We start from the raw sequence: 17,497 nt of genomic DNA on the forward strand, positions 1-17,497 counted from the left end.
ATAAAGGTTTTTAACGTGTGGAACTAAACTTCTATATCTTTGGACCTCTTCGCATACAAATCCTAGTCCTGGAACAATCCCCAAAAAAGGATGTGTCATGGAAAGAATAGTACTACAGGTAATGGTATTTCTTGGCACATGGAGGTTTAAATTTAAATTTAAATTCCTTTATAAAAAGTATGTGTGTCTACCACTATTTGGGTTATTATGAATTGATTTTTAATTTCAGAATCTATCTTAAATTTAAATGTTACAAAACCATTTCCAGTTTCTGAAAAACAGTAGAACATGCATTTTACCAAGCTGAGTGTGGTGGCACATGCCTGTAATCCCAGCTATTCTGGAAGCTTAGGAGGATTGCAAGTTTGAAGCCAGCAGGCAGTTTAACCAAGCCTCTGTCTCAAAATAACAAATAATTCGAAGCATGGAGGATGTAGTTTAGTGGTAGAGTGCCCCTAGATTCAATCCCAGTACTGAAAGAAAAAATAGCATTGTACCCATCCCAAGAAATATATATGTAATGTATATAGTATTGAGAGTTACCAACTGTTGGTAATCACCATCGATAAAAAGACAAGCACTAATTTAATATTCAATGTAAATACACCCTTATTGCTAAGAAAAAAAATCAGTTTTCTTAAGCTAATGTGGAGGATATTTCACCTGTAATTTGATCAATTTTTGTTGAATTTTTAAGGTTGATTTTCCTTCTCCTACGTTTGATATTATTTACACAACTCCTCAAGTTGACAGAGGCATTATACAGCAATACAACTTAGAAACACTGGAAAATGATATAAAAGAAAAACTTCTTGATATTCTTCACAGAGACTCATCACTTGGGTATGCTTTGGCTATTCTGTTTTGCTTGAGCATCACCTGCAATGTAAAGTTCAAGTTAAGAGCATATATTAAATGCCTTTATTTACTTCATGACTTAGCAGTGCTTTTGGTGAGGAAAATTTTCTATTTAACTTTTTAAAAATTATATTAAAAGCATATGTGGGAGGTGGAGGTGTAGCTCAAGTGTAGTTCACTTGCCTAGCAAGTAAGTGCAGAGCACCAGGTTCAACCCCCAGTACCACTAAACAAAGAAACAAAACCAACCTTATAAGATTATATCAATTTAGGAAATTTGCACAAGTCAAACTTTTTACTTGATCAAAAGGCAAACAGACTGGGAAATATAATAAATGATCAATGTATTAATTTCCTTGGTCTATAAAGAATTGTTTCACATCAGTAAGATAATGATCAATAACTCATTATTGAAGGAGAGTGTGCACAAATGGAAGGCACTGCCTTTTGAATATTTGAAAAGATGCCCAGTCTTTTAAGGAAAAGAAAATCAGTGCAAAATATCATCTTACACCAGAGCAGCAAAATTGAAATGCTTCATCATTTAAAGTGTTAATAAGGATTCAGAAAAGATGTGAATTATGTAAAAGCCATAACCCTTTTGTTTGTTTTTTGTTTCGTTTTTTCTGCTACCCGGAATTGAACTTAGGACCTTGCACTTTCGAGGCAGGCACAGTGCCACTGAACTACATCCCTGGCCCAGCCATAACCCTTTTGGAGAGCAATTTGGCAAATTATACAAGTTACAATTGTGTATATTGTGCAACCGGGCAATACTCCTTCCATTTGTTTTTTGTTTTTTTGGTACCGGGGATCGAACTCGGGACCTTGTGCTTGCAAGGCAGGCACCGGAACCACTGAGCTAAATCCCTGGCCCTAACTCCTTCCATTTGTATTTCATAGAGAAAACCGTGTATTAGCTTATGAGGGCAAGAATGTTTATTACAATATTTAGACTGCTGAAAAGCTGATTAGAAATGTCTATCAATAACAGTTAAATTATTCAATGGTGAACTACAACTATTTAGAAAAAAATTAAAGCTATATGTACCCATTTATAAGATATATTAAATGAAGAAATCAAAGAGCTGACTAGTGTGTATAGTGTGTTACTGTTAGCAGAAATGAAAAATCGCAGACCTAAAAACAACATATATTTGTTTCTCTATAAATAGACTATCTCTGGAAGCAAGCTTAGGTGATGTGGAGTTGGAAAGAGATTTTACTGTGCCCTTTGTGTAATATATGGATTTTTTTCAGTTCACCATATGATATGCATGTGTTTCATTGTATGAATTGTAGGTACAAAAATGAATGGAGTATAAAATCATGAAATATTTTATTCACATGAACATTTGTTATTTAAAGCAATTAGAATGAGAATATCTAGAGCAAGCCATTTTCATTTTGATTATTATTAATTCAACTGTATAATAATTTTCTAAAAGTTTATACTAGCTGCCAGGCATAGTAACACATACCTGAAATTGTAGCACCAGTGGGAGGCTGAGAGAAGAGGATCATTAAGTTTGAGCCCATCTAGGCAGCTAAGCAACTTAGTGAGACCCTGTCTCAAAACAAAGGAAGGGAGGGAAGGAAGAGGTCAAGGAATATAGCTCAGTGCAAAGGCCCTGGGTTCAATCCACAGTACCATCACTACTCTCAAAAAAGTGATAGTGTTTGATCCCTGGTACCAAAAAAAAAAAAAAAAAAAAAAGTGATAGTGCCATTTGTTTTCTACATGGCACTTGACTTGTATAAAATGGATGAAATCCTTGGAAACTCTTAGGGTGAGGTCTGCTTATTCAACTGTCATTTTGTAGTACGTGGCATCTGGTTTGAGCTCATTAGATTTTTATTGTACCAAATTATCCTTTGTTTTCATGACTAAATGTTCTTTTATCAAGACAGAATAATTTCTTTCCAGGTCCTTTGGGTAAAGTAATAATGTTTACTGTATATTACATTTTTCTATCCCAAATTAGTATTAATGTTTTCACCAAGAAGTAAATAGATTTCTTCATGTTTTTAATCATTGAGATTGTAACTATGTTGTTATAGTGTTAATGAGAAATAATTTAATTCTACTATGAATGCAGGCTTTCTAAAGAAGATAAAGCCTTTCTGTGGGAGAAACGGTATTACTGCTTCAAACACCCAAATTGTCTTCCTAAAATACTAGCAAGTGCCCCAAACTGGAAATGGGTTAATCTTGCCAAAACCTACTCATTGCTTTACCAGTGGCCTCCATTGTATCCACTGGCTGCATTGGAGCTTCTTGATTCAAAGTAAGTCATATACATCATTTGCTCTGTTTCATGTCAGTCTTTCCAGCAAGTAAGGTATTATGTTGTTGGAGTTCTTTCTTTTTAACCCGAAAACAGTTCAATATAATATAAATGTGTAAATGTACACTTATACAAATCTTTTGCATTAAATTTTTTTTTTTTTTTTTTTTTGTGCTGGGGATCGAACTCGGGTCCTTGTGCTTGCACAGCAGGCGGCGAAACCACTGAGCTAAATCCCTGGCCCTGCATTAAAATTATTTTAAAAGCTTTTGCTTTCATATAAAATTAACATACAAAAAAGGATTAGAAGCCGGGTGTGGTGGTGCACATCTATAATCCCAGCACTTGGGAGGCTGAGGCAGGAGGATCGCTGCAAGCTGGAGACCACCCTGGGCCACATAGTGAGTTCAAGGCCTATCTGAACTACATAGTGAGACCTTGTCTCAAAACAACAACAACAACAACAAAAGGATTAGATTGTAAATTTTGAATAATTTATTACGCTTTTCATTGTGGGCAAAAATTAATTTTTATAAACTAAATAATTCCAAAAATGAATCTATAGTACAATGAGCCTTTCTTCCTGAAAAAGAAGAAATATATTGCTTTTGAATAAAGAATTATGTCAGTATTCTCTGTTCGGAAAAATTGAGATTGCATTTTTTAGGAAATATGGCTTCAATGGAAGGAAATCACTGTTAAATCCTAATTTTCTGATATTCTAGATTTGCTGATCAGGAAGTGAGAACCCTAGCTATGACCTGGATTGAGGCCATTAGTGATGATGAGCTGACAGATCTCCTTCCACAGTTCGTGCAAGTGAGTTCTTTACTAGGTAACCTCACTCCTGGTACTGGTATTTATGAGTCAGGAACTTAGTAAGGGATCCCCTTTCTGTTTTGATTAAAACTAGTTTTATAGTATGGCAATGTTGAGGGGCATTACGTGTGGATTTAGCATGACTTCTTTTTTCCCATTACTTCATCTGCCCCACTTGAATACTGTATATCTGTACCTGAATTTTTAATTCTTAGACTTTTTAGAGTCTCAAAACAAACTAGTTGATTTCTTGATTTTTCTTACCTGGCTAGTGAAACATTGCTAATATTATTCCTAAGTCCATTTTTGTGTTTTATTTCATTACTTTAGCCTATAGTAATTAACCTATTTCATTTTTGTAAGAAGTTTCTTTTGGATCCTCTTTTAATAATCTTACCTGAATAACTTAGTATGGGTTTCAGCACTACTAATTCTTACTTTCTTTTACACATAGGCTTTGAAATACGAAATTTACTTGAATAGTTCATTAGTGCACTTCCTTCTGTCCCGGGCATTGGGAAATATCCAGATAGCACACAATTTATATTGGTAAGATTTCAATTTTATTAAGTACCTTATTTCTATTCCTAGTATTCATAGTGATGACATACTCTATTAGGTCTAAATACTATGTTCAGACTACTTACTGTGGACACCAGATGTTTTATTGAATGCATTAGAGAAGGTAAATTTTTATGTCTTTAGAAATAAAACCAAAAGTGACAAAAGCCTCTATTGCAAAATATTTGGCATGTTACAACACTGTATTAGTAAATGAGTTTTTACTTATGTACTTAAAATAAAATTTTAAATACAAAAAATAGAACTTGTTGATTTTTGAAGGAGGTTCATCCAGTTCTCAGAAGTGACTGACATATATTTTGGTGTGTTAGGCTTCTCAAAGATGCCCTGCATGATACCCAGTTTGGTACCCGATATGAACATGTGTTGGGTGCTCTCCTCTCAATAGGAGGGAAAAGACTCAGAGAAGAACTTTCTAAGCAGACGAAATTTGTACAACTACTAGGTGGAGTAGCAGAAAAAGTAAAGCAGGCTAGTGGATCAGCCAGACAGGTATGTGCCCTCGAAAGGGAATGTGTTTTGATGTTAGAAAATCTTCGTGGTGCTGACAAAATAAGTTTTTACTCTATCAGTAGACTCTCACTAGAACTCGTAACTACACCTGTACTATTTGGGGCAAATGAAATTCAAAAGTTGTTTAAAATATACAACATAAAATATACAAAATATATAGGAAAAGATTTTATAACCTAACTCAGAAAATCAATCATATATTCATTACCCCTCCCCCCATTGAAAGTAGAGCCTTTGTGCTGGGCTTAAACCTGAGATCCTCCTGCCTCAGTCTCCCAGAGTGCTGAGATTACAGAGATGGTTCAGATTTTTGTTTGAACACCTGTTTTCACTTTAAGAATGAATTGCTGATAGGGGCTGGGGATTTAGCTCAGTGGTTCTGGTGCCTGCCTCGAAAGCGCAAGGTCCTGAGTTTGATCCCCAGTACCCCAAAAAAAAAAAAAAAGCAAGAATGAATTGCTGAGTATATATACCATTTACTTTCCTACTAGCAATATAAAAGAGATCTAACTTCTCCACATCCTTACCAACATTTGTTATTTTCTGAGATTTTGAGGTGTATTTTCCATTCTGGGGATTGAATCCAGTGTCTCTTGCATGCTATTGAAGTGCTGTACCACTGAGTCACATCCCTGGCCCTTTTTTTTTTTTGATACTGGGGATCGAACTTGGGACCTTGTGCTTGTGAGGCAGGTGGTGGAACCACTGAGCTAAATCCCAGGCCCTCCCCAGCCCTTATTTTCTGTGTTTATTTTGAGACAGGGCTTCACTGTGTGGCTTAGGCCAGCTAGCCTCAAACTTGCTGTGTAACACAGGCTCAAACTCAACAGTCTCCTGCCTCAGCCTCCTAAGTAGCAAGAATTACAGGTGTGCGTAAACCACACCTGTCTCAAGTTTTTGCTTCTTTGCTAGTATTTCTTTTTACATTTTTATTTATTTTTAACTTTTAGAGTTTATGATGCCCAGGACAGTTGTGTACTCCTAGGCATAAGCAGTCCTCCTGCCTCAGCCTTCCAAGTAGCTGGAATTGCAGGCGTGTACCATCACACCAGGGTTACTAGTATTTATAGGAGATTTCTACAGGCAAAATAGCTGAATCAAGAGCTATGTATATTTTTGTTATAATAATTTGTTAGATTACTCTCCAGGAAAAGCCATGCCTACGTGTACTTCTTTCTCCACCAAGAGATTGTGAAATTATTTCCCACCATTGGATGTTATCTTAAATTTTCATCTGGCAGATGAGAAACTGAATCTCATTTTGTTTACTTTTTATTTCTTCATGACTGTTAGCAAGCTTTGACATTTTTGTGTGTTGGTTGGCCGTATGTACTTTTCCCTCTGTTCATAGCCTTTGCCCATTCCAGTTTTGTTGTTGCAGTAAAAATGAACACATTTAGCAATGACTTTTTTGATTATTTGGCAATTTGTGTCTACAGCATAATTTGATGTCTTGAAAATAGATCTTTATTTTCATTATGTATTTACAGTTACAATTTCTTTCTATAGGTTGTCCTCCAAAGGAGTATGGAAAGAGTACAGTCCTTTTTCTTGAGAAATAGATGCCGTCTCCCTCTCAAGCCAAGTCTGGTGGCAAAAGAGTTAAATATTAAGGTGACACAGTACTTAAGTTCATATTAAATTTCAGAATAATGTGTTGGAAGAAGGAAAATAGGCAGGTATATTTAAGGTAAATGAGTATGAAACTTCCATAGTTTGAAGTATGTATGGAAGGATGTCTGTCATTACTATGCATCTCAGCATACTTTTATCCAATTACTAATCTTAAAAGACCAACAGTATAAAATTATTTACTACCTTGGGTTTGGCTTATTGTTTCTCTTAAATTAGTCTTATCCTCCCCTCAATACTGGGGATTGAACCAGGGCCTTCACACTGAGCTATATCTCAGCCCTTTTTATCGTTTTTTTGTTTTTAATCTTTATCTTTTATTTTGAGTCAGTCTAAGTTAAGTTGCCCAGGCTGGGCTTGAACTTGTGATCTTCCTATTTCTACCTCCCAAAGTACTGGGATTATAGTGCATCACCATGTCTAGCTTAGTTTTACTCTTTAAATTAGCTTTTTTGTCAGTTTCATTTAAAAATAAGATTTTATTTCTGCTAATGAAATTGGGCTTTTGTCAATATTTGATTCCACAGATAATCAACTATAATACTATTATAAGTAGAAGTAGAGATCTCATTCTAGAACTGCCACACTCGGTCAAGCTTGTGGTCCATAGACACCTGGCTCCTTTCCCTAGAAGAAGCACCAGAGGATGGTTTGTGGGAGGAAGTGGCTTAAGAATTTATAAGGCTTGGGGCCGGGGATTTAGCTCAGTGGTTTTGCTGCATGTTGGGTAAGCGCAAGGACCCGAGTTCGATCCCCAGTACCAAAAAAAAAAAAAGAATTTATAAGGCTCAAATTTGAAACATTTTTGCCTCAGATTTTAAAGTTTTTGCTTCTCTGCTCATGATATATTCGTCAAATATGCTATGCCTAATTTTTTTTTTTTTTTTTGGTACCTGGGATTGAACTCAGGACCTTGCACTTGCGAGGCAGGCACTGGAACCACTGAGCTAAATCCCTGGCCCAATGTCTAAATTTTTGAAGTGTTTTTATATTCATATTATTTGCCAGGTCATCTAAGAATCATTTCTTGTGTGTTATTTCATTTGCCATAATTCAAAGAAACAAGTGAAAGGGGAGGTGCCTAGGACAAAAAAAATCATTAATTCATTTTTATTTCAGTGTTGTTTTTCTAATGTTTAAATGTTGTATTTGCAGTCATGTTCCTTCTTCAGTTCTAATGCCGTGCCCCTAAAAGTCACCATGGTGAATGCTGATCCAATGGGGGAAGAAATTAATGTCATGTTTAAGGTGAGCAAAATAGGGTTACTTCTGAGGGGGACAGGATCTCATTGTGTTGCCCAGACTGATCTTGAACTCCTGGGCTCAAGAGATCCTCCTGCCTCAGCTTCCTCAGTAGCTGGGATTACAGATATGTGGCACTGTACCTAGCTACAGTTGCTTTCTTCTAAAAAATGACAATTAAAAATAATATTTTAATCTAATTCCTTTTCTAAAATTACAAGAAAATTTTGTTTAGTACTTTAATTTGAATAATTATAGGAACATTATCATTGACATAAACTATTTCCAAATAGATTTGAGAACAAATACAAATATGAAATAGATCTGATACAGATTGAGCCATATCATAACTCCAGGCTGCCCACAATGCAGACTGTGATGCGAATGGCATCCCCTTGAGTGACATAGTGCAAAATGGCACAACCCTGAGCATTGGCACTGGTTTGGGAAAATACACCGATCACTTGTGGAGAGCAGCAGGATTGGAATACTACAGTTGTCTCTTACGTGTTATAATTCTGTGTGTTGTGATCATAATTTATCTATTTTGAATAAAGAATGGAGATTTTTAATTTGATAAGTGGCATTTCATAATATCTTCTATCAAACCACCTTAGCATTTTACCAAGTTCCCATACACTTAGGTCTGGTTGGGACTTCATATTTGGTCTTACTGATACAAGTGACTTTTCCTAAAACTGTACCATCTGTTTTAATTATAGAAAGTTTGTGTGTTAAGTCTGTGACTTGTTTTTTTTCATAAATTTCTTGGCTTGTTGCAAATGTATCAATCATTATGCTTTAAAATTATTGTATCCAGCTTAAAGGAATGGTAAACTTATTGGAGTTCCAGTTAGACTTTTTTTCCTCCAGTATTGGGGATTGAACCCAGCACCTTTGCAGAGCCAGAGCTACAACCCCCAGCCCATTTTTCAGATAGGATCTTACTAAGTTGCCCAGGCTGCCCTCCAACCTGTGATCCTCCTACCTTAGCTAGGCTTCATTTAAACTTAATTCATTTTGAGAGGCCTAATATTTTTAAGTAACCTTTTATTTTTAAATAATTGTATACTCATAGAGAAATATAACAAATGATTCAGAGAAGCCATGTGAATCCTTTACCCAGTTTCCCCCAGTGGTAACATCTTGTATGATTATAGTACAGTATCACAATCAGAATACTGGCATTGATACAGTTAAAATATAGACCATCAAAAAAATCTCTAGGTAGAACTCTTAATAGGTGTAGATAAACACTTTATGAACAGAATCCCGATCACACAGGAAATATTACAAAGAATCAAGTAGGATCTCATCTTATTAAAAAGGTTTTACACAGGAAAAAAAAAACACCAACAGAGCAAAGAGTCAACCCCAAAAAATTTTTGCCAGCTGTTCCTCAAAGGACTACTATCCTGTCTAGAATATATAAAGAACTCAAAAGAATCAGACCCTCCTCCCTAAATTTAAAGACCCAATCCCAAAATGGGCATCTGAAATGAGTAGACACTTGTCAGGTGAAGACGTACAAACAGCAAATAAATATATGAAAAAATGTTCAACATCGCTGGTCATTCAGAGATGCAAATCAAAACAACACTGAGATTTTATCTCTAGAAAGAATGCCTATTATCAAGAAATCTACCAATGGGCCTGGGATTTAGCTCAGTGGTTTCGCCACCTGCTGCGAAAGCTCAAGGACCTGAGTTCCATCCCTAGTACCAAAAAAAGAAAAAAATCTACCAATAAAAATGCTGGCAGGGCTGTGGGGAAAAAGGAACACTTCTGCCCCGTTGGTGGGAGTGTAGACTGGTGCAACTACTGTGGAAATCAGTGTGGAGATTCCTCAAAAAACTAAAATTAGAGTTTCCATTTGACCCAGCTATTCCCCTTCTTAGTATTTTCCCAAAGAATTAAAAGCATCATACCACAGTGATAGATGCACACCCTGTTTATAGAGGCACAGTTTGTAACAGCTAACTCTTGGAAACAGCCCAAATACCAGTGAATGGATAAAGAATATGGGTTTTTAAAAATATATACAATGGAGTACTACTCTGCCATAAAGAATAAGCTAAAGACATTTCTAGCTAAATGAATGCACCTTGAGACCATACTCTTTCAGTGAGATAAATCGGCCACACATGTTTAAATATCATTGTTTATGTGGTGTGAGAAGCTGGAAGTGGAAATGAGCAAAATGTATAATAGATACTGTGAAATAGGAAGAAAATGTTCAAATAAGGGGAATAGGGAAGGGAGGAGGGGGGAAAAGAAAGAAGAGACGAGGAAAAAAGAATAGACGGAAAAAATGGCAACAAAGCTTTTGTAAATGAGGGGAAGGAGGGTTGAGAAGAGGGGAATGAGAAAAAAAAGAATCAAGATATATCATGTACAGGTACAAATTCCCTGTGATAAATATTACGTATATCTAAAATGTACCAATAAATGTTTTCCTTCCCCAAAAAACAAAGCAAAGTACTGTGAGAACAGACACAAACAAATAAATTTAAGAAGTACTGATAAAATTAATGTTAAAAAAGATCCCTGTGTTGCCCCTTTTTTTTCCTAATTCAGTCTAATTCATATACCATAAACTGTACTGTTCAGGTAACTGAGACAATAGGTTAAAAAAAAGCAGATCTGTTTGTCTCATTGTTATTTTATTTCCTTGATTTCAAGGTTGGTGAAGATCTTAGGCAAGATATGTTGGCTTTACAGATGATAAAGATCATGGATAAGATCTGGCTTAAAGAAGGCCTTGACTTGAGGATGGTAATTTTCAGATGTCTCTCAACTGGCAGAGATCGAGGTAAGTCTGTTACCTGTTGCTTGGTACCTTATTTTTTAAATTTTTGAGGAGAGTTTATTGTGTATCTACCTGAAAGATCCTGATGCATATATACTATGGTTTTACTTGTTTCTTGTTTAATTACTGTACTTTTACTGTGCTTGAGATATTGAACCCAGGACCTTGTGTATGCTAGGCAAGCACAATACCACTAAGTTTTACCCCCTCAACCTTTTCTATTTTTTGAGACAGGTTCTCACCAAATTTCCCATGCTGGCCACAAATTTATAATCTTTCTGCCTCAGCTTCCCAATAGCTGGGTTTACAGGCATTCACCATCATGCCAAGTTTTTTCTTATTTTCATCTACTGTTACTTTATTGGTGCAATTGGTCGTGATTAAATCTCTTTAAAAAAATAACTCACTAAGCCAGGCCTGTTGGCACATGGCTATAATCCCAGCACTCAGGAGGCTGAGGCAGGAGATTGCCACAACTTTTTTTTTTTTTTTTTTTTGGTACCGGGGATCGAACTCACGTCCTTGCGCTTGTGCAGCAGGTGGTGAAACCACTGAGCTAAATCCCTGGCTCGGGATTCCTACAACTTTGAGGGCATCTTGGAACACATAGTGAGACTCTGTCTCCAAAAAAAAAAACCAAAATAAATTTCAGTGGGTAGCCCTACTAAATGCTTTGTAGTAACCAGAGGTCTCTGTTAATTAACTAATAAGGGGGCTGGGAATGTAATTCAGTGACTCCACATCTGCCTGGCAAGTGCCAGGTCCTGAGTTCAATCCCTGGTACCAGAAAAAAAAAAAAAATAAGGACTTTATATACTTCAGCTTTTCTCTTTTTTGAGACAGGATCTTGCTATGTAGCCCAGGCTGGCCTTGAAGTCATGGCTGTCCTCCTGCCTCAGCCTCCCCAGTGCTGGGAGTACAGGTGTGCGCCACCACACCCAGCTTGGATTTTTGTTTTTAAATAACATTATTTTGCAGATCGTTCTACATAAGCATATAAAGACCTACCTCACTGTAGTCCATTATGTAGATATCCTATGATTTATTATTAGTAATCATTTATTTTTTCAGTACTGGGGATTGAACCCAGAGAGCACTGAGCTCCATCTTCAGCACCCCGCTCTGTCCTTTTTTAAATTTTGAGACAGGGTCTTGGTAAGTTGTCCAGGCTGGCCTGAAATTTGGAGTCCTCTTCAGCCTCCCAAGTAGCTAAGGTTACAGGTATGCCCCACCATGTCCTGCCATAATTTATTTGATACTTGCTTTAAGGAAGTAATAGAGATAAGAAAAAACAATTTGCCCAGCCAGCAACATTCCATTTTATAGGAAGCTAAAACATAAACTTATGTGTCACAAAGACAGTCTTCATGTGTTTATCTTATTGAAAGGGCTTAATATGCTCTTATCTTGCCCAAATACATAATTAGAGACAATTTTTATTGCTGAAATGGCACAGTATGTATAAGTAACTTTATCATCAAGGTCAGTATCATTTAGATTGTAATTAAAATTTCTAGGCAGGCGTGGTGGCACATACCTAATAATCCAGCACTCTCAGAGGCTGGGGCAGGACAGTTCTAAAGTTTGAGCCCCTTTCTCAAGTATGGAGGCGGGGAATGTAGTTCAGTGCAAAGGCCCTAGGCTTAGTCCCCAGTACTTCCCAAAAAATTTTTTTTCCTCCTTTGGGGATTAGAGTTTATATAGTCAAAAATCAGCTTTTCCATGTTGGGTACTTTAGAAAAGAAAAAGTAATTTTAATTGACCTGCCAGGCATGATTTTTTTGAAAATGATAATTGCTAGATGATGTCTTATGTCAATTACTGAAACCTGCAAGCCAGGTGTAGTGGTGCATGCCTGTAATCTCAGCACTTGGGAGGCTGAGGCAGGAGGATCTCCAGGAGTTCAAGGCCATCATGGGCTATATAGTTAGTTCAGGGCCAGCCTGAACTGCAAAGCAACACCCTGCCTCAAAAAAAAAGATTGAAAGTTGCTGTTTATGAATGGCACACATTTATGATCCCTAACACTTGGGAGTTGAGGCAGGAGGATTATAAATTCAAGGCCAGCCTGGACAACTTGAGACCTTATCTCAAAATATAGAAAGGGCTGGGGATACAGCTCAGGGATAGAGTACCTGTATGTTCAATCTCCAGTACTACAGGATAGAGGTGAGGATTGAAAGTCATACATTTTTTTTAAAAGCTTACTTTTGGGAGATATTTTTACATGGCTTACTGTTTTATCATTAAAGGCATGGTGGAGCTAGTTCCTGCTTCAGATACCCTCAGGAAAATCCAAGTGGAATATGGTGTGACTGGATCCTTTAAAGATAAACCACTTGCTGAGTGGCTAAGGAAATATAATCCCTCTGAAGAAGAATATGAAAAGGTGGTTAGCACGTCTCCTTATTCTAAATAACTATAAAAAATGTGTTACAGAGTTTTAAAGTGCATTGATATCCAGTTCTGGTGACTAAGTAGTCATTTAGTCTGTGTCAACAAGACATTGTCAGGGCCAGGGATTTAGCTCCGTGGTTCTGCTGCCTGCCTCGCAAGGGCCAAGGACCCTTGGTACCAAAAAAAAAAAAAGAAGACGGTGTCTTTCTCGGTATAGAAAAAATATGAGTCAGAATGCATTTAATGACAGAAATATAAATGAAACCAATGTTACATTAACCTACAAATATTCTAAACACATATTTAGAGGCCAGCAAAACAGAGGTGTTTTTATAACCCAGAATATTGTATTTTCGAAGAATAAGTTATAGAAATGAGTAAGAGCTACATTGTGTGTTTCAGAGAAAAAATTATGGGCTTGAATGTCTAGGCGTAAGTCACCAGCTATAGGGCTTTGAGAGTTCTTTAACCTCCATGTGCCTCAGTGACCTCTGCTATAAAATACTATAGTTTAGGACTGGGGATTTAGCTCAGTGGTTCCACCGCCTGGCCTGTAAGCGCAAGGTCCCAAGTTTGATCCCCGGTACCAAAAAAAAAATACTATAGTTTATATTTGGTATTATAGTATATACTATGGCTATAAAAATGATCATACAGGGTTAGTAAATTATTGTATTATAAGGAATTAAATGAGTATATTTACAGTATAGAGAGAGCTCAGCATTGAGAAAAGTGTGTATTGGTAGATCTTTTTCTTATTGGAAGCATCAGTTTTTTGTATTTATTTTAGTATTGTTTTGAATTACATAGGAGAAAATGGTAATCTCTTAGTACACAGGCCTGTCATGATCCTATCTTGACTTAAAGAAAACTCATGAACACTTTGAATGGTGATGTAAGAAGATACCAGTTTTTACTGTCATTTAGCTGCCAAGCTTCTTTTTTTTTTTTCCCAGAACTGGAGATTGATCTCAGGACTTTCCACTTGCCAGACAGATGCTGTGCCACTGAGCTACATCCCCAGCCCTTTAGCTGCCAAGTTTCTGTATCATTATTGTATTCCTTTTATAGACATACAAATGCCATTGTTGATTTGGGAAGGTAAAGCACAGGAGTTTTGTCCTTTGCAGATCTGGTAGATAGTAAGGTCACTGCCTTTTCTTATTTCTTTGTGATCTAGGGGATCAGTGCAGCAGAAGCCAATATCTGTAGTAATGCTGGCTTGTGATTTTTTTTTAATGAGTTGTGGACATAAAACAGTTGTCAAGTAGTGTACATTAAGTACTTCTTATGCATTTGGCTTTTTTATTGAATAAGCAACAGTGTAACATAGTGGAATCAAATTGTCGGAGTTTGATTCTTGGCTCTGTCATCTAACAGTTGTGATCTTGGGCAAGTAACCTCCGTGTTTCAGTTTCCCTTATCTGTAAAATGGCAAAAATAATAGTACTTAAAACATTGATTTGTTGTGAGATTATAAATGAGTTAATGTATATACACACACATTATCTCTATATGAAGATAGAGGTGTGAGTGAGTATGCCTGACTTGTGATAAGTGCTGTATAAAGATCTGCTATTATCATCTTTGGTAATGGTTTCTGGAGGGTTATGGAGTAAAATTAACCATGTGAGCAAATAGATCCACATGACTGTACTACTCAGAAATACAGTATTTTGAGCCAGACATAATTAGTATATGCCTGTAATCCCAGCACTCTGGGAGGCTAGGGTAGGAGTATCACAAGTTCAAGCCTAGCCTTGGCAATTTAATGACTTAGTAGAAAGAACCCTGTCTAAAAAGAAAAAAAAGTCCACTATCACCACTCCTGTTCATATAGTTTTGGAAACATTAGCCACAGCAATTAGAAAAGAGAAAGGAATAAAGATAGGAAAGGAAGAAGTTAAACTGTCATTATTTGCTGACAATATGATACTCTACATTGAAGACCCAAAAGACTTCTAGATTTAAGTGACAAGATTCAGTAGAGTAGCTGGATACAAGATCAACACTCAAAAATCAATAGCCTTCTTGTACACAAATAACAGACTCACTGAAAGAGAAATTAGGGAAACAATCCCTTTCACAATAGGATCCAAAAAAATAAAATATTTAGGAATCAGTCTAATGAAGGAACCAAAAGACCTCTACATTGAGAACTACAGCACTGAAAAAAGAGATCGAGGAGGATGTAAGAAAATGGAAAGACATCCCCTGTTCCTGGGTAGGAAGAAGCAATATAGTGAAAATGGCCATACTTCCAAAGCTGCTATACAGATTCAGTGCAATCCTGATTGAAAACCCAGCAGCATATTTCACAGAACTAGAGAAAATCCAAAAGTTCATCTGGAACCATAGGAGACCTAGAATAGCAAAAGCAATTCTAGGCAACAGAGTCATGGCAGGGAGTATCCCAATTCCCAACTTGAAACTGTACTACAAAGCCACTTGGATTAAAAACAGCATAGCACTGGCAAAGAAACAGACCTGAGGGTCAGTGGAATAGATTAGAAGATGGAGAAACAACTCCAGAGATACTCAGCTATCTAATCTTTGACAAAAGAGCCAACCATCCTCACTGGAGGAAAGATAGCCTCTTTAATAAATGGTGTTGGAAAAACTGGATTTCAATTTGCCAAAGATTAAAACTAGATCCCTATCTTTCACCATGCACTAAACTAAAATTGAAGTGGATTAAGATCTAAATATTAAAACAGAAACACTAAACTTGCTGGAAGCCAAGTTAGGTAGAACTCTCGACGTTGGCATAGGAAAGGACTTTATGAACAAATCCTCAGTAGCACGGGAACTAGCACAAAGAATCAACAACTGGGATCTCATCTTATTAAAAAGCTTCTGCACTGCAAGAGAAACCACCAACAGAGCCAAGAGACAACGTACAATGTGGGGAAAAATTTTTACCAACTATTCCTCACACAAATGTCTACTATCTAGAATGTGTAAAGATCTCAAAAATAAGACCCCCAGGCTGGGGATTTAGCTCAGTGGTTTCAAGCGGCCTGCTGTGCAAGTGCAAGGACCGGAGTTCGATCCCTGGTACCAAAAAAGAAAACATCAGACCCCCAAATATAAAGACCCAGTTCAAAAATGGGCATCTGAAATGAACAGACATTTCTCAGAACAAGAAGTAAAAGCAGCAGATAAACATGAAAAAATGTTCAACATTACTGGTCATTTGAGAGATGCAGATAAAAACAACACTGAGATTCCACCACGCCCCAGAAAGAATGGCTGCTATCAAGAAATCAACCAATAACAAATACTGGTGGGGCTGTGGGGAGAAAGGAACCCTTCTCCATTGTTGGTGGGAGTGTAGACTGGTGCAACCACTGTGAAAATCAATATGGAGATACCTCAAACAACTAGAATTGGAAATCCCATTTGACCCAACTATTTCTCTGCTGGGTATCTTCCCAAAAGAATTAAAAGAATCACACCACAGTGATATATATGCACCCATGTTTATAGCAGCACAATTTGTAATAGCTAAAACTTGGAAACAGCCCAATTGCTCATCAACTGGAGACTGGATAAAGAAGATGTGTGTGTTTTTTTTAATGGAGTACTACTCAGTTATAACGAATGAGAAACTAGAGGCATTTATGGCTAAGTGGGTGCACATTGAGGCCATAATAAATAAATAGGACACACATGTGTAAATACCAAATAGTTTCTCTGGTCTGAGAAACTAAAAGTGTAAAGAATCAAAATGTATAATTGATATTGTGAAATAGGAAGAAAATGTTTAAAGGAATAGAGGAAGTGGGAGGGGAAGGGGAAAGAAAAGGAAAAAAAAATACGAGAAAAGGAAAAACATGGAAACAAAGGCTTTGTAAATAGGGAAGGGTGGAGGGGTTGAAGGGAGGGCAGGGGAATGGGGAAAAAATAAGAACCAAGATACATCATGTAAAGGTACAAGATCCCAGTGATGTATGTAACTGTATTGTATACCTAAAATGTACCGATAAATGGGGAAAAAAATTTTTTTCTTTAAAGACTGGGGATTTAGCTCCATGTGAAGGCTCTAGGTTCAGTCCCTAGTACCACTACCAAAAGAAGGGAGGAGAAAATGCAGTATTTTGAAAATAAACTAAGTGTACATGCTTTAGATTAAAACATTCATTGTATACATCTTTTTGTAGCCTAATCCTTTGTGGTATGCAGCAGAGTATGTGAGGAACAGGGTTCCCATACACATGATGCTTAAAGGCTGCTCAAAGGCAGAGCATACTCTTACGTACGAACTGCCAGGATTCCCTCCCTGGTGAAAGACAAAAGCTGGAGAGCAAGGGCAGTAACTACTTTATGAACAGTGTTATTGAAATATGAAAGACTG

At 36.8% G+C, this 17,497-nt stretch overlaps 1 protein-coding gene across 9 annotated transcripts in view; it reads left to right on the top strand.

The window, feature by feature from the left end:
• Pik3c2a (phosphatidylinositol-4-phosphate 3-kinase catalytic subunit type 2 alpha) overlaps positions 1–17,497 on the top strand; it is a 112,372-nt gene that overhangs the window by 80,040 nt on the left and 14,835 nt on the right. For 8 of the 9 annotated variants that reach the window (XR_015451338.1, XM_087211242.1, XM_004851494.4 and 5 more), the window contains 10 exons: positions 7–118; positions 698–843; positions 2,958–3,146; positions 3,872–3,965; positions 4,420–4,514; positions 4,859–5,039; positions 6,570–6,674; positions 7,848–7,940; positions 10,617–10,746; positions 12,996–13,132. Coding sequence is in view for 8 of the 9 variants with exons in the window: in XM_087211242.1 (XP_087067368.1) it covers positions 7–118; positions 698–843; positions 2,958–3,146; positions 3,872–3,965; positions 4,420–4,514; positions 4,859–5,039; positions 6,570–6,674; positions 7,848–7,940; positions 10,617–10,746; positions 12,996–13,132 (1,282 nt within the window). In the remaining variant the exon portion in view is untranslated. The remainder of the gene's footprint in view (positions 1–6; positions 119–697; positions 844–2,957; positions 3,147–3,871; positions 3,966–4,419; positions 4,515–4,858; positions 5,040–6,569; positions 6,675–7,847; positions 7,941–10,616; positions 10,747–12,995; positions 13,133–17,497) is intronic. The other variant, XM_087211243.1, reaches the window with a different exon arrangement.

This window comes from Heterocephalus glaber, unplaced genomic scaffold, assembly GCF_053883595.1.
Source record: "Heterocephalus glaber isolate CG9 unplaced genomic scaffold, H.glaber_assembly_v1.0 deba00001428, whole genome shotgun sequence".
Classification (NCBI taxonomy): Eukaryota; Metazoa; Chordata; class Mammalia; order Rodentia; family Bathyergidae; genus Heterocephalus; species Heterocephalus glaber.